Source organism: Onychostoma macrolepis, chromosome 25 (assembly GCF_012432095.1).
Source record: "Onychostoma macrolepis isolate SWU-2019 chromosome 25, ASM1243209v1, whole genome shotgun sequence".
NCBI classification, from domain to species: Eukaryota; Metazoa; Chordata; class Actinopteri; order Cypriniformes; family Cyprinidae; genus Onychostoma; species Onychostoma macrolepis.
Window position 1 is genome coordinate 1,467,681 of NC_081179.1, and position 26,501 is coordinate 1,494,181.

Consider the following 26,501-nt stretch of genomic DNA (forward strand, 5'->3'; position numbering starts at 1 on the left):
GATAAAGGTGAAATGAACTATGCTAGTCATTCGACAAACGGCAAACAGCATGAATGCACCTTTACCTCGATTACTTGGCAATCACAACAACAACTCATTCGTGAAAATCAGATCCCAGGCCGCGTTACAGTACTAGACGTCTCGCTGGAAACACATGCAGATTAGCAGGAGAAGTGACAAGCGATCCACATGGAGGAACGAGCTGCCAGGAACAGCAGCCAAGCCGGAGAGCCGCGGCCAACAAATTCTCCAACGTTTACAAGACTTCAGTCTTTTTCTCTAACTGCCTGAGACGAGGACAGGTTGAAGGTTCTGCTGAGCTGGGTTAGGCACACAATAGTGTCTATTGTACCTCCAGACATAAAGCTTATTGGAAGAGGAACTGAATACAAGCACAATTATGATTTGACTTCATTTACAAGCAGCTTTATTGGGATGCTACCATTCTGTCCCAATAAACTGACTCTATTAATCAGCTAGTTCATGTTTTAATGCATAGTCGCCACTCCATACTAGGTCCCCTGCTGAAAAGAACAGTTTGGTCATCATATGATTACTAGTAAATTACAAACCAAGTTGACCTGGCAATACAGCCAAGTTAAGAAGTCTGATTGGGATGCCAGGATCTAAAACAAATTCTCCAATGAGGCGAGGACCGGTTGAAGGTTCTGGTGAGCGGAAGCCAGTTAGATACACAATAGTGTCTATTGTACCTCTAGACAAAAAACCTTATTGGAAGAGGAACCAAATACAAGCACAATTATGATTTCATTTCATTTACAATCATCTTTATTGAGATACTACCATACTGTGTCAATAAACGGACTCTATTAAATGATTAGTTCACTTCCAGAATTAAAATTTCCTGATAATTTACTCACCCCCATGTCATCCAAGATGTTCATGTCTTTGTTTCTTCAGTCGAAAAGAAATTAAAGTTTTTGAGGAAAACACTGCAGGATTTTTCTCCATATAGTGGACTTCAATGGGGATCAACGGGTTGAAGGTCCAGATTGCAGTTTCAGTGCAGCTTCAAAGGGCTCTACACAATCCCAGCCAAAGAACAAGAATCTTTTAGCTAAACAACCGGTCATTTTCTAAAAACAATAAAAATTTATATACTTTTTAACCACAAATGCTTGTCTTGCACTAGCTCTGCATCCACGACTTCACACATTGCGTAATCACGTTGGAAACGTCACACAGGGTTAGTTCTTCATCTGTGTACTTCAGTTCAAAAAGGTAGTGTACGGCGAAAAACTCCATCTCATTTTTCCTTCAACTTCAAAATCGTCTGAAATTGTTGTTTTACCTTTTTTGACTTTCTTTGCACGTCCACTTTGTAAACATTGGGTCGGTACTTCCACCTACATCATACGTGACCTTTCCAATGTGATTATGTAATGTGTGATTATGTAATGTGTGATTATGTAATGTCGATCTACTGCAAGATGAGCATTTGTGGTTAAAAAGTCAATTATTTTGTATTTATTTTTAGAAAATAACCGGTTGTTTCGCTAGATAAGACCCTTATTCCTCGGCTGGGATTGTCCTTTGAAGCTGCACTGAAACTGCAATTTGGACCTTCAACCCATTGATCCCCATTGAAATCCATTACATGGAGAAAAATCCTGCAATGTTTTCCTCAAAATTCTCCAAAAGACATCTTGGATGACATGTGGGTGAGCAGATTATCAGGAAATTTTAATTCAGGAGTGAGCTAATCCTTTAACCAGCTACTTCACACAACAGCAACCTGCCAACTTTCCCCACAGTTCCACTAATGAAACGAACAGTTTAGACATCATGCGTACACCAATAAATTATGGAAATTTGCTTGTTAAAGCTGCAGTCTGTAAGTTTTGCCTCGGTCCCACTTTATATTAGGTGGCCTTAACTACTATGTACTTACATTTAAATGAATCATTTGGTACAATGCACTTATTGTGTACATACATGTTTTTACATTGTTTTTACATTTACATTTTAAAATACCTATATGTAATTATATCTGTAATTAATTGCTGTAATTACATTTATAATTACACTGTTGACACTGTTGACACATCCCTTACACCAGTGGTTCCCAAACTTTTTCTGCCGGGCCCCCCTTTTGCAGAATAAAATAAATGAAGGCCCCCCCCACCCCCACACATACACATAAACACACCTCCAGGAGGATTTGTTTGAAACATTGTAATTCATTAATGGTGATTAACACAAATTCAGTGTGTGACAACTTACTGAAAAAAACGAAATAAGGAACTAGTCAATAGTAGAAGCATTACAAGTAAAGCATGCAGCTTCAACATTTATTTATTTATTATTATTATTATTATTTTTAACAATGTAACAGTATTCATTGTTTTCAACAGATTTTCTCAAACTGCAGTTCAAAAATGAACATTTTTGAACTGCAGGATTTAGACTTATTCTTACTAGTCCCACAGTCTTTTCAGTGACTGTGGTGGGCTTGCCTTGTGCTGCAGATCCTCTCAAATCGGGAATGCAGCTGTGAGACTGCCACTCTTAGCTCATTTTCAACAGCTTTGATCTGTATTTTGTCTTGATTGAAGCAACTGCAGAAAACCCTATCTCACATAGGTAGGATGTGGCAAAAGGAAGGAGTATTGCCAGGGCTCTCCTGCCCAGCAATGGGTAGTCCTTTTCCACTCCAATCCAAAATGCAGCCAATGCCTTGAACTTAAACTGAAGCCTCGTTGTTGAATCAGAGGTGACATCAATGGCTGAAACCAAAACTGCTTTGTAATAATTATTTATTATTTTATTAAATAATATTAAGTCATTTTTGTAAGACTTTTTAATTTAACTCAATTTTAATGATACTGAATTTAAAAATCACAAGCCAATAAAATAACCACGTTTATTGAAAGTAACACAAAATTGGACAGAAAATATAGCCTATTAATATTAAATATCAATCAATATATTATTTTTATTCAGTTCTATGAAACAGAATCGGATATAACTTTTTTATAGTCCTACAAAGCTATTATTATCAGAGCACGTGAGCAGAGCATAGCGTCATGAGAGCGTGGCGTTATTTTACCACCGTTGTGCAGTACAGCTATATTACAGCATGTTACATCACAATAGCGCTATTGCAAAAAGGAACAAGTATACATTGAAATTTTCTGTCGGCGCATTATTTGAGTAGACTTTGCTTTGTGCACATTCATAGAGCGGAATATTCAGCAGTGTCACGACGGCAGTGATTAGAGAGAGAGAGAGAGAGAGTGCGCGCTGAATACTGCCGGGCGGCGCGGCTTCTCAGTGCAGATGAATCTAATGTTTTGATGTGTGGCTGTCAGTCACCTCACTGGTATGGATACTGTGCTTCGGAGTCACACATGATAAGAATGATAAGAATTTTCACTGGCTATTGTCATCTGAACAAGTAACATCTCTGCCACTTTTGTTCTGACCAATTGAGGAAAAAAAAGCTTTACAACACATCTCACTACCAATGGTGATTAAATCTAACGATCGCTTAGCTCATATAACATCAAACCATGGAAATTATTATTATTGTTAAACTTTGTTCTCAAAAGGTTAATGTTAACAACATCAGCATTGCGTGACTACGTGAATTTAGTGTGTATTAGCGTTACCTGTAGACTACTGGTGACTATGGGTCAATCTCCAGTTGTCACTGATGATGGACCTTTCTGGATTACAATCCGTCATCAAAATGATAAGTTTAATTATTCATTTAAGAAAGCGCAATTAATGATCCGCCACCTGCAGCATTCTCACATGCGATATAGCCTACTAGCTGAGACATCATCTTTATGTTTACAGATGTGACGTAATGACGCGGCAGCATGCTCAAATTTCCCGTGAATTCCTACCAGTACCACTTAAATTAGAAAACATTATTATTATAAGCTAACTATTGTGAATCGGGCTAAAGTAAGGAGATAGTTTTGAACTCTGGCTGGTTATGTACTTTCTCAAAAATTTATTTTGGATCATTTTTAACCAAAAAAAGTTACGGACTGCAGCTTTAAGCAAGTTAAGATTCACTATGATTCATGACTTCACTTACAAGCATCTATATTGGGATATAACCATTCTGTCCCGATAAATGGACTCCATTACCCAACGAGTTCCTGGTTGAAGTCACAGCCAGCACCCTGGTAACTTTCCCTGCAGTTCTCCTGAATTTACCAGTAAATTAAAAGCCAAAGAATTTTGAGCTGAGCAAGTTAAGAAGCCTGATTGGGACGCCAGGATCTAAAACACAAGATATGCTGGTGGTCTTCTTAACAGGGTCACCGTGCGCCCCCAGTTCTCGTGCTTCTGAAACCCTCCCACAAACACGTATTCATGCCGACAGGGCTTTTCAAAGGAGCTTCTGGATGGCAGGCCGGCTTGCCCTGGAGATGACAGGAGCCGGATTGACTGCGGCCCATGCTTGGGCTCTCTCTCGAAAGGAGGGAGGGAGCGAGAAAGGGAGGTGTTGGTATTTATAGATGGCAAGTGATGGGATGCCCTCGTTAGCGCAGGGCTCACTGAGCCGGATGACAGACAGGCCAGTGGGGTCATGTGACCACATTACTCACTCCAGTGCCCTGCAAGACAGAAGATGAACGGGAGGAGAGGGAATCGAGGACAGAGAGAGGCCGAGGGAACGAGGGGGAAACTTCAAAGAATCAAAGCAATTACAGTCTGATCCTAACTTTGCTCTTCTGCATCTCCACTAGAGCTCATGTGTTTGATGAGTACCAGCGTTTATTTACATAGTGGTCCATTTACAAGCTTAAACAGGATCACACGAGCCGACGTTTGGAGATAAATGAGAGAGAAGAGAGACAGAGAAAGACATTTTGAACAAGCCTTCGTGAGGACCTTCCCACATTAAAGAGCTCGAGACAGGCAGGTGAGCTGAGACCGAGAGCTGCTTTTCTTTCAACTTCTGCCACTTCAAACGGCCCCATGAGGAGGTGACACCAGGCACTCAGCACCACAAACAAAGGTGCAGGGGCCACGAGGGGTAGAAGCCCAAGAAAAAAGACCCTTTGTGTCCCTGTTTTTGTAAAGAGTCACGCAGTAACTATTTCGCTCAGCGTGATACATAACAGCGCTTCTAAACTAGCGGGTCACAATCCAGTTCAGTTCTGAATTAACCAATTATACAATATAAGAGTTTGGACAGCAAAATAAAAACATGAAAATTAAGAAACATTTCTCAAGTATTCTGTTGAAAAGCCATACAAGTATTTTGACTCAAATTAATCTGTCACTTGGTAGTAGCCAAGAGTTCAAACAAATATAAACATGGTTTGTTCCAATTAGAGTGTGTTTTTATGAGATGAAATATTGGCAGCTGAGAGTATGAAACCAGCAGAACTTGAGGCATAATAAATCAATAAATAAATATATACTGTATATATATATATATATATTGCCCTATATATATATATATATATATATATATATATATACATACAATTTTGGCTCTGTGTTGAATCAGCATCTAATGTAAGAAACAAGATAATTTCTCCCCAAATAATTGTTTTCATATAAATCAATGTTCTTGATATAGGGATGTTTATTTGAACTAACAGTGCTTTAATAAACCATTACAGTCACCAGAGCTGGAGGAATAATGCTAGAGCATTAATAGATGTGAAGCACTAGTCAAAACGGGAGGTCTGTTTCACTAATGAGTAATGAAGCTTAACACTGACATGAACTCTTTCATGCCCTTGTGGCTTTAATCAGATGATGTGAGAACAACCAACAAATGCTGCTCGCTCTCCTTCCTCTGCAGGGCTTCACGTACTGCACGGCAGTCCCACGGTTAATGAGAATGAGAATGAGAAAGGTTTCTGCTTTCCCAGCCACTAGCCTGATTGCGGTTGTTTTGGTTGGATTAAGATACTGCCCACCTCTGTTAACATTTGATTCACTCAGAAAGCCTTGTTCTAGAACTTTCCCTGTACTTAAAGGGTTAAAATGAAGGTAAAATGGACCCCCTCCTTCTGCAGCGTCTTTTGTGTCGGTCTAAACCCAACACTCTCTAAAACTCCCTGACCAGTGACCCACTCACCCGCATCGTAAAGAGGTTTGGGGGTCACGGGTTCACAACAAGGTGATCTGCGGGTGGCGTTCGGTTTCAAAGGCTTGATACTTCACCTCGGATTTCAGCTCTCAAAGATCGAGTAGCAATGAACTAAATGCAGCTAATTAGCATAGCAATCGAGAAGTGAAAGAAAACAAGTGAAGGGCATCGCAACACTTACGTGTGTGCATACCAGAAGCTAAATTAATTATTAGTCAATGCAAAGATGCGAACAGATGTGAATTCACGCAGAGCGATGTGAATGACGCGAATTGGGCAACGCCTTTGTCGCATAAGTTGAAAGATGTGAACACAAGCAGAAAATTTGCATGACGCGTTGTTGCGCTAGCCAATTGGCTAAGAGCTTATTGACATGTCTAGTTTGACACATACGGTTGTATCAGAAAAGGTTTTTTTTTTTTTAATTAGGAGTGCAAAACATACAATATACGGTGAACACAAAACACAAAAACAGCAATAGAAAATGGTTTTTATTGTTTTATGTTTTTATTCGTGCAAGACAAGTGACGTGGAAAATATCCCACGAGTAATCTAGAGCGAGTAACATAATGCAAATATTCGCTTCACTTTTGGTGTGAACACACCATTACACTACAGACTCCCCCCTGTTTATGTACACACACTATATTGGGATTTCATGAAGAACTGGAAGGATTAAATAAATACCCCTCAATGAACCTGACTCCATGTTTAGGCAGCTAATATCACGGACAAGAAGGAAACCAGCTACGCAAGCTCACATGACCATCCTCATCAGCTTTGACATTTCAGTTTAACGCACGACTGACTGTCAGACAAAAACACAAGCATGAAAGCGTAGGGAAAGTGTCTTACCATGCCATAGCCACATTCGGTCCCATCAGCGAGCGGCATGTGCTGCGTGCGACATCCTTTATGGTCGCCTTCCGCACTGGTGCACCAGAGACGCTTGCACTGTTTCTGCAATCGACAAGAGTCATTTCAGTCAAAACTGGGGAAATAATGACTTGAATATTGGTTAATTTAACCCTTCTCGAGAGTTTTCTTGACATGGGTACAATCTAAAATACACTTAATGGGATGGTTCACCCAAAAATTTTAATCACCCTATGATTTACTCACTCTCAAGCCATCCTTGGTGTATATGACTTGTATATGACATGGGATAATTTTCATTTTTAAATGAACTATCCCTTTAAGTTGCTTGTATGGACAATGGATTAAGAAGGTTAGCTAACCAAGTCTTGAGACTACAAGAACTCAGAGACCAGACGAACCGATGAACAATGGGAGAACTGAACAGGAGGTTAAAGAAACAGTTGGGGTTCTCTAAAGACAGTCTGGTATTCCCTAGTTAAATGACTAAACAGCCTCCCAAAACGATGATGGACCAATGTACAAAGGAACCTGTTTTAGGATCTCTTGTTAACAGGGATGAGTCATTAAAGTGGACATTGAATGCCCGTATTCCACAAGTTGGTATGATTCTTTAGGGCCTTCATGAAATGTCTGCCATGTACTTTGGTTAAAATTCCTAAAATTTTAAGTAAAGCAACTACCGTTAGCACTGTTCACAGTGACACGTTTCAGTGCATGTCTCTTTAAATTATAATGAGCTACTGCTCATCCTGCCCCTCTCTTCCATTTGTGTGTGTGTGTGTGTGTGTGTATTCGGTGCCACGTTACCGTCAAAAACAAAACTCACCTCAGTGGTTCTGATGTCGGGAGAAAATGAAGACTCTTATATGCTAATGATATGCTAATACAGGACAGTCCGTCAATGGCTGTGGGCGGGGCCTGAGGAGTATGATGTCATACTGCTCAGAAAATCAAAATGGCTTAATAATTGGAGCTTGATAATTTAGGTTTTTTAGGGAGTAAATGGATTTTTATCATTGTAGGGTGGTTGTGTCCACACACTGCTAACACATGCATTCATGACGTCATGTAATACGTAATTACGTTGAAAAGGTCACACTTGATGTAGGCTCCATCTCATCTTCTCCTCCAAGTTCAAAATAGTCCGACATCGTTGTTTTACCTTTTAACTCCCTTTTTTTGTAAACGGCGTTTGACTTGAATCCTGGAATGTTTTCATCAAAAACCTTCATTTCTTTTCGAATGAAGAAAGAAATACATAAACATCTTGGATGACATGGGGGTAAGTAAATTATCAGGAAATTTTAATTTGAAAGTGAATTAATCCTTTAACTTGTGCGCAAAATTCGAATGTCGCATAAAACATTTGCAAATAAGCACCACTTCCATCCAACGAGTCAAAGAGAAAAAAATCATCACTTCCTGATAAACTGGCACTAAATATCACTAAGAAAAGTAGGAGAAGCAACTGAATATAATATTTCATATATAATAAATTACTTGTACCTCAGTGTGTGCATACAAAGCACAATAAATGCAGTCATTGCTTTCAGAGGCGGATGCCTGCTGTTTGGGAACGCAGTCGTGTAAAAGACAATTATACAGAAATACTTTGACGACAGACTTTGCTCAGGCATTTCAGAACGACCAAAACATTTCAGATGTTGTGCAACGAGACCGGTCCACTGGTCAGTCAGGATTTGCCGTTCCATAGCGCAAAATCACATGACTTTTTGATGCGTTTGGAGGAATTTATTTGGCAAATGCATTTCCATCTCCCATTGTTGGCATTAACCCTTTTTCGCGCAAGACAAAAACTGCCTCAAGTGAGTGTAAAATCTTTTTTGCAAATTAAGGGATATTTTTTCGAAATTTGGTGTTTCCATCACTCATTTCTCATGCGATACTTCAAAATGTGCATTAAAACAGGGTGACGGAAACATAGCTAATGCTTTGTGGAAGTAGATTTAGATGTCGTACCATAAACGGACAGACTTGGGAGCCGGGGCCAAACATGAGTTCACACTGCCGGTGGCCATTGTAGAGTTGACCTGGAAGCTGGTTGGGAAGGTTATACGTCCTCCCCGAAGGCTCGTCCAGGAGACATTCACCATAACCAGTGCTAAAAAGACAAAAACAGACAGATATGAAAACACTGCATTAAGGAGAACTCTATGAATAGCTTCAGGTGAGTTTCTTCATCCTCAGAAGCCTGGAGGAAGTACTATTGTAAAGCATTTAGTGTTTTATGCATCAACTCCCAATGGATAATAAGTGACCCTGGAGCACAAAACCAGTCATAAGGGTAATTTTTTTAAAATTAAGATTTATACAGCATCTGAAAGCTAAATAAATACGCTTTCCATTGATGTGTGGTTTGTTAGGATCTGACAATATTTGGCTGATACACAACTATTTGAAAATCTGGAATCTGAGGGTGCAAAAAAAATCAAAATATTGAGAAAATTTCTTTTAAAGTTGTCCAAATTAAGTTCTTAGCAATGCATATTACTAATCAAAAATTAAGTTTTGATATATTTACAGTAGGAAATTTACAAAATTATTTCATGGAACATGCTCTTTACTTAATGTCCTAATGATTTTTGGCATAAAAGAAAAACCGATAATCTTGACCCATATAATGTATTGTAGGCTATTGCTGCAAATATACCCGTGCTACTTATGACTGGTTTTGTGCTCCAGGGTCACATCAGTCTTTCTGATTTCACCCGACGTCTGAAGAAGGCCAAGTGTAAAACGGAGGCAGCAGTGGGTGGTCTGCTTTGTTACCTGCGGGTAACTGATTGAATGGACCTCAGCCAACACAAAGGCCACATTTCACGCAAGAAAAGACGGTGCTCTTTAACAATGCTGGGTCTCCAAGAATCAACCCAACGGTGCCAAAACCAACGTTTCAGCTACGTCATGACATATACGTCCCACCACACCCTTCCTTTGAAACGCATAAAGGAGCTACAAAAGAGCAGGGCACCAGATTGAAGCTCATTGAATTGTTGGGCTTAACGTCTCTAAATGGCTCTTTGAGCCAGAGAGAGAACAAAATAAACCTCCTTTCTCTATTCGCCAGCTCACCTTTCTGCAAGGGAGAACGGAAATCGAGGCTCAGAACAGCCATGTGATGCAATTACGCGAGTTGTTGATGTTGCTGGTTCAATTTGTCCTTGGCTTTGAGACTAAACACCTGCGTCAGCTGATTTAGTCCTCTCATTACCTCGCTCACCCTTCACTCCCACTCCATACACCCTACAAGACACCTTTGTCTTTACGAGGGAAAAATGGACACTACTCGAGGTGCATGCGTCCTTCTGTGGGACTCATTTATCCATCAGAGTTACGATGACAGCGCCGTATGCTCTCGTCTCTCCGCACCTCGCCATCAGCTCGTGAGGGTTTGAGTTATGAGTTCATCAAATCAGCAAGACTGAGGCTGACAGAAACCCCTCACAGGAGTATGTCAGTGCAAAGCTCTTAAAGAGCGATAAGATTACAGTAAACTGAGACCGTCAGAACTCAAGTATCTCACAGCTACGCTCAAGTGAATGTGAGCATGTGAATTCAGGCTCTTTCGCATGATTAGAACTGCAAACACTGGACAATTTGCATCCTGACACTGGAGTTAAAGAGACAGTTCATCCAAAACAGAAAAGGTGTGAATGCTAAGGAAGATATGTGACCCTGGAGCTCAAAAGCAGTCATAAGCAGCACAGGTATATTTACAGCAATAGCCAACAATACATTGTATGGGTCAAAATTATAGATTTTTCTTTTATGCCAAAAAGCATTAGGATATTAAGTAAAGATCATGTTCCATGAATATATTTTGTAAATTTCCTACTGTAAATATATCAAAACTTAATTTTTGATTAGTAATATGCATTGCTAAGAACTTCATTTGGACAACTTTAAAGGAGATTTTCTCAATATTTTTTTGCACCCTCAGATTCCAGATTTTCAAATAGTTATATCTCAGCCAAATATCGTTGTATCCTAACAAGCCATACATCAATGCAAAGCTTATTTAGATAAAAATATCTGTATAAATCTCAAATTTAAAATAATTGACCCTTATGACTGGTTTTGTGGTCCAGGGTCACATGTTTTGATGAATGTTGGGTTCAATCACCATTGGATCACCAATCACCACACTAAATAAAAAAATGCATTTTGCAAAATATCTTTTAACAAAAGAAAGAAAATCATACCAGTTTGAAACAACATGGGGGTGAAGTTCCACCTGAGATTTTAAGTTAATATTTTATTAATTTAACAACACATTTGCATGTTCACGGTAGCCTGATGTTGGTTAACATGCTTGTTGCTAAACAAACAAAATATTTTGTTTTATTTGAATGTTTCTGTTTTATAATAAATGTATTCATTTTAATTTGACAGTTATTTATTTCAAGTAACTTTTTAATGATCAACATTTAAAATGAAAACTAAAAATACAAAAATAAAAGCTGAAAGCAAAATATTCATAAATAATACACTAGCAAATTAAAATGAAAACTGAAAATATACAAATAAAAGCTAATTCAATATATTAATAAATAGTACACTAGTACATAAATAAAACAAAAATAAATATTGACTACACATGAAAAACCTGTACATGTAAATCTTGCCTTGGCAGCAAACTGAAATGAAATAAATTACAGATATCTAAAAACCTAAATAAATAAATAAAAATGACAAAGGCACATAACAAAATTACTACAACCGAAATGAAAACAAACATTCTAATGAACTAAAATTTGAAAATAAAAGCTAATTAAAAACAATAATAAATACTACAATAGCAAATTAAAACGAAAACTGAAAATATAAAAATAAAACATTAATAAATAGTACACTAGTATATAAATAACACTAAAATAGCATGCCTAAACCAACTAATAACCATCTCTAACAAGCTAGAAACCATTTAAAACTAGCTGGATTTTCTAGAATGTCCTGCAGACAAATGTCAAACATTTTAAAACAGACTGATCATTTTTGCAGGAACTATCCCTTTAAGACGCTATTTATATATTTATTGTGGTACTCAAAGGAACTTTGCAGAAGACTTACCATGATGCATGTCCAAAAACCTGATAATACCAAGGTACTTTCTAGAAAAAGTGCCGTCAGGTTTCTTTGAGTTCAGGTCAGGCTGCGCCTTTCTGGCACAGACATGAAGTCCACACCTGGAGATCGTTTGGGCGGGTTGGTAAAGTGAGTTTATTAAGGAAAATGACTCACACTTATTATTATTGAAGGTTTTTTGGACATGTACCATGGTAGCTCAGAGAAACAAGTAAATATCGTGGTATATAAATACAGTAATCATTCAGTACCATCACCATGGTTTTCTCTGTTCAGATGACAGATTAAAGACGTCATTCTAGCCCACTTGTGAATAATATCCATATATTTTTACCACAACTTCTACGGGACGTCCTGTGAAGCGTGTCTGAGCGAGCAACAGTAACCAAAAATAAACAGGCCTGATTTCATTAGTAAAGTGAAGTTTTGGTGCAGCTCCAGAGGGACTTGATATATTGTGAGATTTAGCATGAGAATCGTCCTTGAACAGAGCGAGCAGGCAGCGAGAACACAACGAGACGTTTCTCATTTCTCAAGACATTCGGCTGCTGCTGCTTCTAAAAGCCTCAATCAACGTCTGACAGACTGAGCTTTAATGCAAAGAGAAGCGTCTGAGACACAGATTTAGCGGGTTTCTCCAATCATATGCGTCTGTTTGTTGACCCTGTAAGGTCATGGAGTGGAAAATGACAAGCTTTTCAGTAAATGGAATTTGTTTTTGTTTCCGAAATCGCAGATTTTCCAGTAACAAGCTGATTTTTGCATGTCCTCCATCAGAGTTGTGTATAGTATTGTACAGCCGAGTGAACTGGGTTAATAATCTAACACATTAACTTGGGATTCTGAGAAGTCATTAATAGATTCAAAACAAGCAACCTTTTATGCTTTAAAACACAGCCACTAAAAATAATGTGCAAATGAGTTGTTTTGATTAATCCGAGGGTCTTCCGGCCGGATGAAATGTGTGTGCATGCAGTGTTTTGGTGTGTGTTTTCTCTGTAATCTCCTCACAGGAGAGTGTTGAGTCTTGAAGAGCTCTTGAGGTTGAATGGACAGTCAAAACACAGATGCACTTGAGCGATTCTGGACGACTTTCAACACTTTACATTGCTTTTCCCACCAATGAACAGAGCTCCTGTAGCAAATGCATGTGCTTTCCTCTACTCTTTCCTCCACTGTCTGTCTAGAAATCCGTCTGTCTGTTTTTGATCAAACCTTTCAATGCGGAAAAGAAACGACACAAAAGTCAGCATTTTCTCAAAGCAATGAGATTAAAAGCAGAGCAAACAGAGACGTTTGCTGAAGTCTGCTGCTTTCCTCCTGAGAAAAAAAAAAAACGTTTCAGAGGAAATCTCAACAATATGTCACACATCTCAATAATATCTAACTCCAATAAGTCTCCTGAGCTATGAAAAAGCAACAGTTGTGCAATAGAATTGTCCTCCTATAGAAGAAATGATCAAAGCTATCAACTTGATATTAAAAATAAAAATAATAATGATATTGATAATAATTATTATTATTATGAAGCCAAAATAAACAGTGATCACAAACCTTTTTACTTGTGCAATGTGTTGTATTTCTGAGTGAACCAGAATAAATAATTAGGAAAAAATGACAAAAAATTAATTAACAAAATTATCAACCAACGGCATATTACAAAACTGCCCTACACTGAAAAAAAATTACATTTCAAATTTGTTAATAAAATAAAGATCATTAGAAAATACTATTTTAGTTTTTCTACTTTTAATTTAATGTTTTACTAGCAATTTCTGAGTGAAAATTGTTTCTAAACCAATTTTTCTCAGTGTAAAGTCAACATAAACAATGTTCATGAACCATTTTATTAATTAAGTAATTAGTTAATTATTTACGTTTGTAATTACTAATATAATTAATTGCACAGTTATTCACGAAAAATAAGGCAGGACTATAAGATTTTACTTGCAAATCAAATTTGACTTTTTCACTACTAGTTAAAATATCCCGATATGGAGCAAAATAAAAAAAACAGATGCTTCTTTTTCTTTTAAATAACGCACCAATTAATCACATAATCACATACAGCCAGGAATATGTATTAAAAAAGTATATATTAGTGCTGTCAAACAATTAATCGCGATTAATCACATCCAAAATAAGTTTTTGTTTACATTATATATGTGTGTGTGTGCTGTGTATATTTATTATGTATATATAAATACACAACACATGCATGTGTATATTTCAGAAAAATATTTTATGTTTATATATTAAATAGATTTATATATAATATAAATTATATTAATATAAATATATACATGTAAATACATGTTAACATTTTAAAAATATATACTGTATGTGTGTGTGTGTGTGTGTGTGTATATATATATATATATATATATATATATTATGTAAACAAAAACTTTTAATTTGGATGCGATTAATCGCGATTGACAGCACTAATATATATATATATATATATATATATATATATATATATATATATATATATATATATATATATATATATATATATATATATATATACACACACACACACACACACACATAAACACTCATATGTTTCATTAGTCTTTTCCTTGCATTCCTAAACCTTGTTGAGTTTCTTCTAGGCTGCATAACCTGTGAACCCTCGATCCTGACCCTGATCCGCAGGCCTTTGACTGCTGGAGCTGCTGGAGCTGCTGGAGCGCAGACGAGATCAAAGGGTCACGTCCAGAGAAAATCTAATTATAACTGACACTTCCTGTCTTAAAGGGAAGCCCTTCAGCTGCGTCTCCCTCAATGAGCCGTCGCCCTGAGTAACGTCTGCCGAGGGGCCAAGAACGCCGGTGACTAAATGATTGTCCGGCTCTCAGAGAGAACGCAGACAGACTCAGAGCAGAGCGGGACAGGAAGAGCTCGTCTCAAAGGGGAAGTGCAATTTTGAGCTCTGAGGAGCGTGACCTGTTGAGGATTTGCTCAAAGGTCAATTTAACTTTAAAACCACAGCGCTGACATCTGATATTTTCCCACTGACATACAAAACACCAATGGTCTTCTGGGAAAACCACGTCACAGCAGCTGCATTGACCAGATAAACCAGTTCCCTACCAGCTTTAACCAGCTGACCAAGACTCAGATTCACTGTATGGTAGTCCAATTGTTCAATCACCCAACTAAACTAATGGGATTTTCTAGAATTTCCTACAGCTGAATGAGAAATGTTGTGCTGTGAATAAAAATCTGAAATGGGAATTTCATTTATATGTCCCAGGGATTCCCAAGTTTTTTTTTTTGTTGTTTTTTTTTGTCAGCCAAACTCCTTAGATAAAAAAAAATATTTACTTGAAGAACCCTCTGTGATTTTAAGTTAATATATTAATAATTTGAAATAAATATGTTGTTATAATACATATTATTACATACTAAAATATTGTTACATTTAGTTTTTATTTAAAAATGATTTAAGTATTAATTATTTATGAATGCATTTTTAAGATTTAATTCATTATTAGTTTCACAATTCATGAATTCCAGTTTGGGAAACCCAAACCTAAACTCAGTGTTGTTATTGTTAACTAAAACTTTTACAAATCATTTCTGGAATTTGAAATATATCTAAATAAAATAAAATAAAACATTCATATTAGATGTAAAAAAAAAAATTAAATCTAGCCTTAGCAACTAACAAACATAAATAAGTTTAAGTACTAAAATGACTAAAACTACAATTGAAATAAAAACTCAAATATATGTAAAAACTAATAAAAATGACAAATAAATTACTAAAACTTCAATTAAAATGAAAATATAAAAATAATATTCATAATAAAATATTATTAGAATTTAACAAATACTACAATAGCACGTGAATAATACTAAAATAACACTGCTTAAACCAAATAATAACCATCTTCAACCAACTATAAACCATGTAAAACCAGATTCCAACTTAAGCTGGATTTTCTTTAATTTCCTGCAGTGAAATAACAAACGTCTTCAAACTGACTTGTACTTTCATTAAAAATGTGAAATGGGAGTTTAACTGGAATATCATTCATATAAATGGATCCAGAGTAGATTGAACTGATGGCAGATGTAACTGAGCACCTACTCGAGGAAATCTGTGATGTATTTGCGGCTGCATTTGGACCAGGACCAGGGGCTGGTGTCGTAGTTGAGGGTCGGGGCCATGACGTGGTACTGATGCTTGATTCCTGCCTCGCGGCACTTCGGACTGTCGTCATGAGGCATGTTGAACCTGAAACACACACAGCATACAGTTCAGCAGATGCTTCTCACATACACTTCAGCATATTTGAAATTCTGCACTTCCAGATATGAGCATATGAGAAATATGAAAGTACTGCAACTGTATCATGGTAAAATGATGATCACAGAATGGTAACTGCATAAATAGCATCATTAACATATTCAAAAGCTATAATTATTTTAAGATAGGCTACTTCAAAAATTGACACATAGTAGGACCACAGTATTTTGTACGGAAGCTTATTTCCTCCACGGAACAAAAAAATTAAAAAGGTAATTCTGACTTTTGACTTGCAAGTCTGAGAAAAGTCTGAATTGTGGGGGAAAAAGTTGAATAACTTTTATTATTATGTGGCAGAAACAAAAAGACAGAACTGTGAGATGTAAACTCAGAATTCTGAGAGAAAGTGAAAATTGCTAGAAGTAAACTAAAAATTCTGAGAAAAACGTTGAAAATGTAAGATGTAAACTCAAAATTCAGATAAAAAAAGTCAAATTGTGAGATGTAAGCTACAAATTCAGAGAAAAAAGTCAGACTTGTGAGATGTAAATTCAGAATTCCAAAATAAAAAAAAATAAAAATTACGGGATGCGAACTCAAAATTCCGAGAAAAGAAAAAAATGTCAAAATTACGAAATGTAAATTCATCATTTCTGAGAAAAGAAAAAAAAAAGTAAAAATTGCAAGATGTTAATTCAGAGAAAAAGTAAAATTACACTTTGTGAATTCATAGAAAAGAAAAAAAAGTAAAGATGTAAACTCAGATTTTCAAGAAAAATCTAAATTATGAGATGTAAATTCAGAATTCCGAGAAAAAAGTCAAAATTATAACATTTTTCCTTCGAATTGTGTTATATATTGTATATAAAAAAGGTTTCCATAATTTTGTCAATGCCGTAATGTGCGTGACTGTCAACAGGACATGAAACCTCTTTTTATTACAGACAGGAAAAGTCCAGCAAAAAAATCTTAAAATAAAAGATGCATTGAGGAGGACCTGATCTCCAGAATAGAAACGCAGTGATGTCAGAGTCCAGAAACAGCTGTGAAATCAGACACACGACAGCTACAGCCTCCATCTGTGAGGCTTCATCCGCACGTTAAACACATTTCACATGTTACATTCGTGAAATACTTTTGCTGTCAGAATCGGTTTCATTTCAAGAACATCTGTGCCACTCATGAAAAGAGCTTGAGCAAAAAATGAATCTTCTGTCATCATTTATTCACACTTAAATCATTCAAAGCCCATTTCTTCAGTGGACAATGTTCACACTGCTTTTATGGCACTTTTATAGAAATGTTTTGTAATTTTTTGGACTTAGTCTATATCCAGTTTTGTTGCATGGTAAGAGCAGGTTTAGAACAACATGATGACAAATTGATGACAAAATATTCATTTTTAGGTGAACTATTCCTTAGAAAAGTCTTATCTTGCTCTATGGAGTCAAACAGCTTGTCAAAGTCGAGTTTTGGACAGAGAAAGTGAGATGCCAGATGTTCTTTCTGCATTACGTCAAAATAAAAGGATTTTCAGCTATGAAACAAATGAAAGATGAAATGTTATAGCCAAATGGAGTCGTTTATCAGCATTAAAGACTCGCGGGTCGCTCTTAATGGATCCGAATCACCTCTGATTGATGCAAACACTGACAAAATGATGCTCTTCCTCAGTATTTTTGTCTTGTTTTCCAGTGCAAATATGTAAATATTCTTAGATCAAGATGCATTCACTTAAGTTGCAAAATTACTTGAGATATTAAGTCTTGTTTTCTGAAAAATATATAAAAATGAAGTGAGTTAATGCTTGAACTAGAAAAACTAGAAAAAATCTCCCAATTTGGTCAGAAAAATAAACTTAATTCAAAGGCAAAACAAAGGGAAAAAGTGTATTTTTCTGACTGCACTGGCAGATATTTGTTCTTGTTTTAAGCAAAAGCTCACTTTATTTTGATGCATTTTTCAGAAAACAAGAATTTAGCTACTTAAAGCTGCAGTCCGTAAGTTTTGCCTCTTTATCGCCATCTCTGTTTGAAAACCTGGAATTGCAGCTCTGTGCGGAATTATCTTCCGTGTGCGGGGTTGTGATCCGGTGTTCCGGCACGGCTCCAGCGTGGATGAATCTAATGTTTTGAGGTGAATGTGTGGCAGTCAGTCGCCGCACCAAATAAGAATTTTCACCATATATTGCCATCTGAACAAGTAAGTAAGTCTGCCACGTTTGGAAAAAATAATTACAATAAATGGCGCTACCAATGGTAATTAAATCTAACGATCGGTTAGCTCATATCACATCAAACCGTGCAAACTAATATTATTGTTATACTTTATTCTCAAATTATTAATGTTAACAACATCAGCATTGCGTGACAATGAGTATAGTGTGTATTAGCGTGTAGATTTCAATTTCTGTTCAGTCTAATATCTAATTGTCATACCAGTCGAATTTCATGTTAAGAAACTCTTTCAACCCAAAAAGCAAACTATGCTCCCTTCAAACTGGTTTTCTTTAAAATACAAATAGTGTGTAATCCCAGGCTATCTGTAATCAGAAGTGTAATCAGTATATCAGAATATAATTTCATTTCATTCACGTGTTTCATAAACACATAATCCTTTCTGGATTACAATCCGCCATCAAAATGATACATTTAATTATTCTAGCTGCAGTGAGAAAAGGCTATAAACGATCTGAAAAGGCTGAAAAAACAAATGCATAAAAATGTAGTAATTTTACATTTAAAACAAGAAAATATGCCAATGGGCTCACTTAATTTAAAGTTTATTTTTCTTTGAGTAATTTTGCTTCTAAAGTAAATATACTGTGATTTAAAAAAAAACAAGACAAAATATGGGTACAAAATGGGTACACTGTGAAAATGTCTTTCTTACTTAGCCTTGTTTTCCAGTACAAATATCTAAACATACTTAAATTAAGATTTATATTAAGATTAATTTACCTGAGAAGTAAAATGACATAAAATAGTAAGTCTTGTTTTCAGAAAAATGCATCAAAATGAAGTAAATTACACTTAAAACAAGAAAAATAGTGGTCAGAAAGTGTATTTTCTTTTTCTTAAAGCATGAACTTATAATAATCTTAATATGTCATTTTGATTCTCAAGTAAATGCATTTTGATTTCAGAATGTTTAGATATTTACCAAAAAACAAGATAAAAATACTGAGTAATTTGGATATTTTTCAGAAAACAAGACTTTATATCTGACATTATTTTACATCTAAAGTAAACGCATCTTGATTTATGATACTTGATGTTTGTCCTGGAAAATAAGACAAAAATACTAAGGAAGAATATTATCTGGAGGACAGATTGCAAATGTTATTGTGCTGTGCTTTGGCTTTGCTTTGGGAAAACTGAATTTGAGCGGCGGTTTGTCCTCGTCGTCCCACTGTGGCGCAGGAATTCCCTCCAGATGAGAGGCGGCAGAATATCTGTCATTCTTTCACACTGCACTCATTTACATGACACTAAGCACAGAGAGAAGCCAAGCTCCGGGCTCATGTAACCTCACTAATACGGCTCTCTGTTATTAAAGGATAAGTTCACTTCCAGAATAAAAACTTCCTGACAGTTTACTCACCCCCATGTCATCCAAGATGTTCATGTCTTTCTTTCTTCAGTCGCAAAGAAATTAAGTTTTTGGAGGAAAACATTCCAGGATTTTTCTCCATATAGTGGACTTCAATGGTGGCCAACGATTTGAACGTCAAAATGTAGTTTCCATGCAGCTTCAAAGAGCTCTACACGATCCCAGCCAAGGAATAAGGTCATTTTCTGAAAAAAACCCATATTTATACACTTTTTAACCACAAATGCTTGGCTTACTCTAGCTCTGAGATGCAAAGTCAATGAAAGTCAAATGCCCTTTACAAAAAAGGTAAAACAACGATGTCTGATGATTTTAAAGTTGGAGGAGAAAATGAGATGGAGTTTTTAAATGAAGTACAAAGATGAAGAACTAACCGCACGTGACGTTTCCAACAGGATTACGTTATGTGTGAAGACACGCATGCGCAGCTAGAGCAAGCCAAGCATTTGTGGCTAAAACGTGGATAAATATAATTCTTTTTCAGAAAATGACAGATCGTTTGGCTAGATAAGACCCTTATTCCTCGGCTGGGATCATGTGGAGCTCTCTGAAGCTTTGTAAACAGGCTCATACACATGCAAAACTGTATCGCACACCTGCTACTGTACTACATTTATTCAGACCGATTTTTTGTGCACTGTACGGCCCTGACCAAACCAGTTACAGATTGTAGAAGCGATAAACTCCTCCTCAATTTCATGTCCTCCTTCCGCAATGTCGCTCTGCACTGTCGCACACAGAAATATGTCAACAACTAGACTTTATCGTTATTATCGCAGTTATCGTGGGGAGAATTTTTACCGGTATATCACAAACGATAAGATATCGTCCATCCCTAGTGCAAAGACCTTTAATTTCTTTGCGACTGAAGAAAAACAGACATGTACATCTTGGATGACATGGGGGTGAGTAAATTATCCGGAAATTTTTATTCTGGAAGTGGACTTATCCTTTGAAGTGCCGGGGCTTTATTGCGTTTTGGGGGTCTTTGGGGCGACTTACACGTGTCCGAGCTCATGAGCGATGGTGAAGGAGGCGCTCAGGCCGTTCTCCTCACTGATGGAGCAGCTTCGGTACGGGTCGCACATCGTCCCCAGCTCCGCCAGACCTTCATTAACACACACAGACAGAGAGAGCAGACATGTTCACAAGTCTCTGAGGTCCAAGTCCAAGTCAAGTCTTTGATGTCGAGTCTAAGTCACTTCTCAAGTCTTTGTTCTATTTTTAGCAACAGTTCAAGCTATTTATTGAGGCTAAATCAGTTTTGAAATACTGATTTCACGATACAATTGTCCTTTTATTATTTCTCAGACAAAATGCTGCACACAAGTATGTCAACTAACAAAACTTAAATGAAATTATAAAACAAACCCTAATCAATAAAATGTGACCCTGGAGCATAGAACCAGTCATAAGGGTCAAATTGAGATTTATACATCATCTGAAAGCTAAATAAGCATGTATGGTTTGTTAGGATCGGACAATATTTGGCTGAGATACAACTATTTGAAAATCTGGAATCTGAGGGAGCAAAAAAATCTAAATATTGAAAAAAATCGCCTTTAAAGTTGTCCAAATGAAGTCTTTAGCAATGCATATTACTAATCAAAAATTAAGTTTTGATATATTTATGGTAGGAAATTCACAAAATATCTTCATGGAACATGATCTTTACTTAATATCCTAATGATTTTTGGCATAAAAGAAAAATTGATAATTTTATCCAGCGCTTATGGAAAAGCAACGATAAAGTGTTTTATTGTTTGCAGCTGTAAACAAAGCAGCGCTGCGATTATGAACTACTTTAATAGCTGTGCATTATACAGAGGCAAGATGAAAAGAAAATACCATCTAAACTTTTCTGAAAACCAGTGAGTTTCCCTTTTTTTTACGCGTCTCACGAGTCACGAGTCCAAGTCAAGTCGCAAGTCTCTATTTATGCAACTTAAGTGCGACTCGAGTTTCCATCTCTAAAAGAGAGCATGACTTTATCCAACGCTTTTGGTGGTTTTCGGGCCCTAAACACCTGCGGGGGCCCGGCACAGGTGGCTGGTCCTATACGACACGCTGATGACAGTCAAATGAAGCACAGCTGACAGACTTTCTGCAGGATCTGGTGCTGCTTCAGGAACCTGCTTTCAGTCTGGACACTCAGTGACCCCACACACTAATGAAAGCGTCCTGTATGCTGACTGCTATTTATTATTGAAAAAATCTAATTTGCTATTTAAAAACACATACAAAACAGTGTGCTGTGTTGTTGCAAAAGTGTTGTTGTCGTCACATGAGTTATTTGTGTCTACAAGGTATTTAATTCTGCAAGAATTTATTTATTTTATTAATTGTTTTACATTTTTTGGCAGTTTGATGACAAGTCAAAATAATGAACCAAAAAAAAAAAAAAAAACAATTTTTTTAAATAACTGATTATACAACAGTATATACAAAAACAGGTATGCTGCATTTTCAAACTAGTTTTGAAAAAACTTAAAAAAAGAGAAAAATATATTAAAAAGAAGAAGAAGAAGAAATACACACTAAAATAGTATTTTAAAAACTGATTGTTGAAAACATGAATCAAATGTATTACTTAATTTAACTCGTATGCAGCTATAACCATTATTGTAACATGACCTACAAGACTGCACTGATGTTTTATTCAGCAAGAAAAATAAATAGTTATTTTGTATTTTTAACACAAACCTTTGGCAATTTGATCAAATAATCAGTCAAAAGGTGAAAAATTTAAATGACTGATTCATTTAGAAAGAAAACAGTCAAATAAATTGATATTTCACATTTTCAAATTTTTATTTGTAAAAATAATGAAATAAAATAAAATAAATAAAAATTTGGCAGTCTGATTAAATAATGAGTAAAACAAATTATTAAAATGACTGTTTAATTGATAAAGAAAAAGGTCAAATAAGTAGATATTTCACATGTATTCTATATAAATAAAAAATAAAAACATTTTGGCAGTCTAATCAAATAATGAGTCAAAAAGGAGAAATGAATATTTAAAATATTAATTAATTTAGAAAGATTACATAGTCAAATAAAAATATATTTCACATTTACTAACTTTTTTTGTGGATAATAATAATAATAATAATAATAATACTACATTAAAAATAAATCATACTTTGGGAGTTGTTTCAAATAAAAAGTCCAAAAAATTTTATTTAAAAATTGAATATGAAACTATGCAGCAACAAGCATTGCTGTACATGACTAAAAAATGACACACTAAAAAATAAAAGTTGCAGTATAGATCAGGACAGTAGTGTGAAATCTTACCTAATGTGTCACACTTGTCCTTTGCTCGGCAGATGTCCTCCCTGAGAAACAAACACACATCCCTTAATAGTGTTTATGCAAAAATCAAGCTCAAACAGAAGCACACTGTAGAAGGCAGAGGTCATGAGGTCAAAGGTCAAGTTCAGGTCACCTGGTGATGAGCAGCGCCGTGTCGTGATGACCCGGGTGACTGTCGTCCAAAACGTTGTGACTCTGCTGCCACATGCAGAAATTATGAAGCGTCGCAGTGGCATAGAAGTTGATATTCGGCCCTTCCTGAAGAAAACACACTTTATTATCCAAATCCAGTTATTATAGAGGAACAACGGCTCAGATGATGCTCTCTCAGGTCTCAGGACACGTAATGCATTATTTCACTGAAGTTTCTCCTGAATTTCCATAAGAATGAGTTGCCAGTCATAATGTGTTTAAAGTATAGAAATGAATGTGGAGGAGCTCAGAGTGTTTGATGAGAAATGACGGAGATCTTATCAGTATCTGATCATATTAAAATATTAATGTTTATTTAATTCTGCATGAAGAAAACTTATTTTTCTGTTCAACCAATTTTTTATGCATTTTTGGAAGTTTGATGAGAGTCAAAATGGAGAAAACAAACCATTTTTAAATGACTAAATTTAAAATATCAAGTAAAAAATATATATAAACAGATATTTTGCTTTTTCAAACTTTTTTTTGTTTGTTTTTTGTGTGGTTTGAGGAGAAGTCAAAATGGTCAAAAAGGAGAAAAAATATTGAATGTTTAACTGTGTGTCATTTGAGCAAGAAAAAACTCAACAATTTAGTTATTTTAGAAACTATCTGAAAAAAATAAATCATTTATATTTTATTTTAGTTAACATTTTATTTAAAGTAATGAATATATGTATATTTGTTATGGTTATAGTTTTAGTTAACTATAATAAATGATATTGAGTCAATAAAAAAGAGATAAGTAAAATATATATATTTGTAAAAATCATGTGAAACAGTATGCAGTACTGCAACAAGCACATGATAAGTTGTTTAATTATTTAAAGGTGTTTAATTCAAATAAGTAGTTAATTTGCACTTTAAAAACTATTATTTTGTAAAAATGTTGGCAGTTTCATCAAAAAAAAAAAAAAAAAAGTAAAAAATGAAAATTGCATCTTTTATTTCAATGAATTAAATGTAATCATAAATTGAAATTTGAATGTGAAACACTATGCAGCAATAAGCATTACCAACACTGTAATGTTGGTAATTTATTCAGCAAAAAAAACATTTAAATAGGCCCTCCGCATTTTTAAAACAATTACAACAATTTGAGACACTGTTGAGCTCCAGATGAGACCGCAATCTAAACAATTGCACTGAAAAATAAAATAATATAATTTTTTATTTTCACTACAGTAGGGAAATTACAATACGAATAAAGAGATATTATGAATTTGGACTGCATTTAAACCACTCGCTGTCAGCAATTCATACTGCACTTTAAGCTCTTATTTTGAAGGAAAACTCCAGCTTCAGTGAAAACAGGCTTACAAAAACACGTCTCACTACAAATCTAGTGAAATGCTGTGATCATCTGCTGTGAAAATAAAGCAGAACTGGTAGCTGTTTCGTTCCCAAAAGCGTGCTAAACTCACAGCACGTGCAATAAACGAGTTCACTGCATTCATTCAGTGTGAACGGAGCCGTTCTGAGACACCAGATCACTTTAAAACGCTTCGCTTTAAAACACGCAACGAGAACAGACTTGATGAAGGGATTAAGCATATTGTTCTTTCGGTTTGAGTTCGTTTGACAGATACTGTGCCAAAGCATAATGGCCCAAAACACAACTTTAAAGACCTTTTATGTTAGAATAAGATGTTTAAATATATTTTAAAAACTACGCTTTTTGCCCGGAAGACCTAGAAAAAATCTCAAAAAAAAAAAAAATATCGAACCATCAAAATTTTTATGGTTTCCACTACAAATACCAATACAAGCCATCAACTTTTTGGGACATATTCCATTAGGATTTAGTGGCTTTAACAAGCCACCAATAGAATAGACAGTGATCCCTAGACGTCACTGGTTCTGCTGTACCTGCTCGTTGTGTATGACGATGAGTTTGACGATCATGATGTTGATGAGGTTTCCTACACTGGGGTCTCGGTAGATCGCAGCGACCTGAAAGCACAGATAACACAGAACACAGTTCAGTCAAAAATACCCACAAACCACTGTGCTGCAGTCATGTTTGAGGGTTCATCCTGCTCAGAAGTCCTGCTCTGGATCTCCTAAACCAGTTTAAAAACAGCAGGCTTTCAGATTCGAGGTATGATCTGCCCGTCCATTAGCTGACCATAAACACTGAGCGTTTAGAAGAAGCCGAAGGGAAAACCTCAGACTGACGGCTGCATTTACAGACAGACACACTAATGCAGTCTTCTGATTGGCTGAGAGAACCACACCGCTATGACACCAGCACACAAAAACCTGTAACCAGGGTTATTATCGTTACCTAAAACTAACACTAAAAGCATTAAAAAATTACTTGAAATAAATACTAAAAAATATTTGATTTCAGCTAGTATTTCTAATTATTGTTTAGTTTAAACTGAAGTACTAAAATAACAAAAAAATTTAATTAAAATAAACATGAATAAAAACTATATAAACATATTAAAAAAACTAGCAAAAATGACAAAAATGCAACAAAACTGAACTGCTGTACATTGAGGTTTATTTCAGCAAGAAAAACAAATGTAAATAAATAGTTATGTTGCATTTTCTTTTCTTTTTTTTTGTAAAAATTACTGGCAGTCAGATCAAATAAGTAGAGTCAAAAATAGAAATTAATTATTTAAAAAGAAGTTGTCATGATCTACACGGCTAGATGTTTAACTAGGCAAAATAAAATAAAATAAAATAAAATAAAATAAAATAAAATAAAATAAAATAAAATAAAATAAAATAAAATAAAATAAAATAAAATAAAATAAAATAAAATAAAATAAAATAAATAGATGAACCGAATTAAACCTGAAGCTTTTGTGTGAATGTTACTTTCCCTTACTCTCAATAACAAAAAAAGTAACAAAGTACCATGTTATTTTCCTAAGTACCAAATATGGTAATCATACTTTACTACAGCACATATCAAAGCATCATTATGATGATATTTCTGAAGGCACCTGCATCATTAAGTGCAAATATTGTCCATCTGTTGTTTTGACTCATTTAAATCTGGATTCAAAACCAAAACCAGCTCATGAGCTC

The 26,501-nt window shown here is 35.6% G+C and overlaps 1 protein-coding gene across 3 annotated transcripts in view; it reads right to left on the reverse strand.

Moving 5' to 3' along the window:
• LOC131534109 (A disintegrin and metalloproteinase with thrombospondin motifs 20) overlaps nt 1-26,501 on the reverse strand; it is a 125,289-nt gene that overhangs the window by 61,250 nt on the left and 37,538 nt on the right. For all 3 annotated transcript variants that reach the window (XM_058766773.1, XM_058766774.1, XM_058766775.1), the window contains 7 exons: nt 25,326-25,409; nt 23,398-23,522; nt 23,247-23,287; nt 20,949-21,054; nt 16,176-16,322; nt 8,948-9,089; nt 6,944-7,048 (listed from right to left, as the gene is read on the reverse strand). In XM_058766773.1, the coding sequence (XP_058622756.1) occupies nt 6,944-7,048; nt 8,948-9,089; nt 16,176-16,322; nt 20,949-21,054; nt 23,247-23,287; nt 23,398-23,522; nt 25,326-25,409 (750 nt within the window). The remainder of the gene's footprint in view (nt 1-6,943; nt 7,049-8,947; nt 9,090-16,175; nt 16,323-20,948; nt 21,055-23,246; nt 23,288-23,397; nt 23,523-25,325; nt 25,410-26,501) is intronic.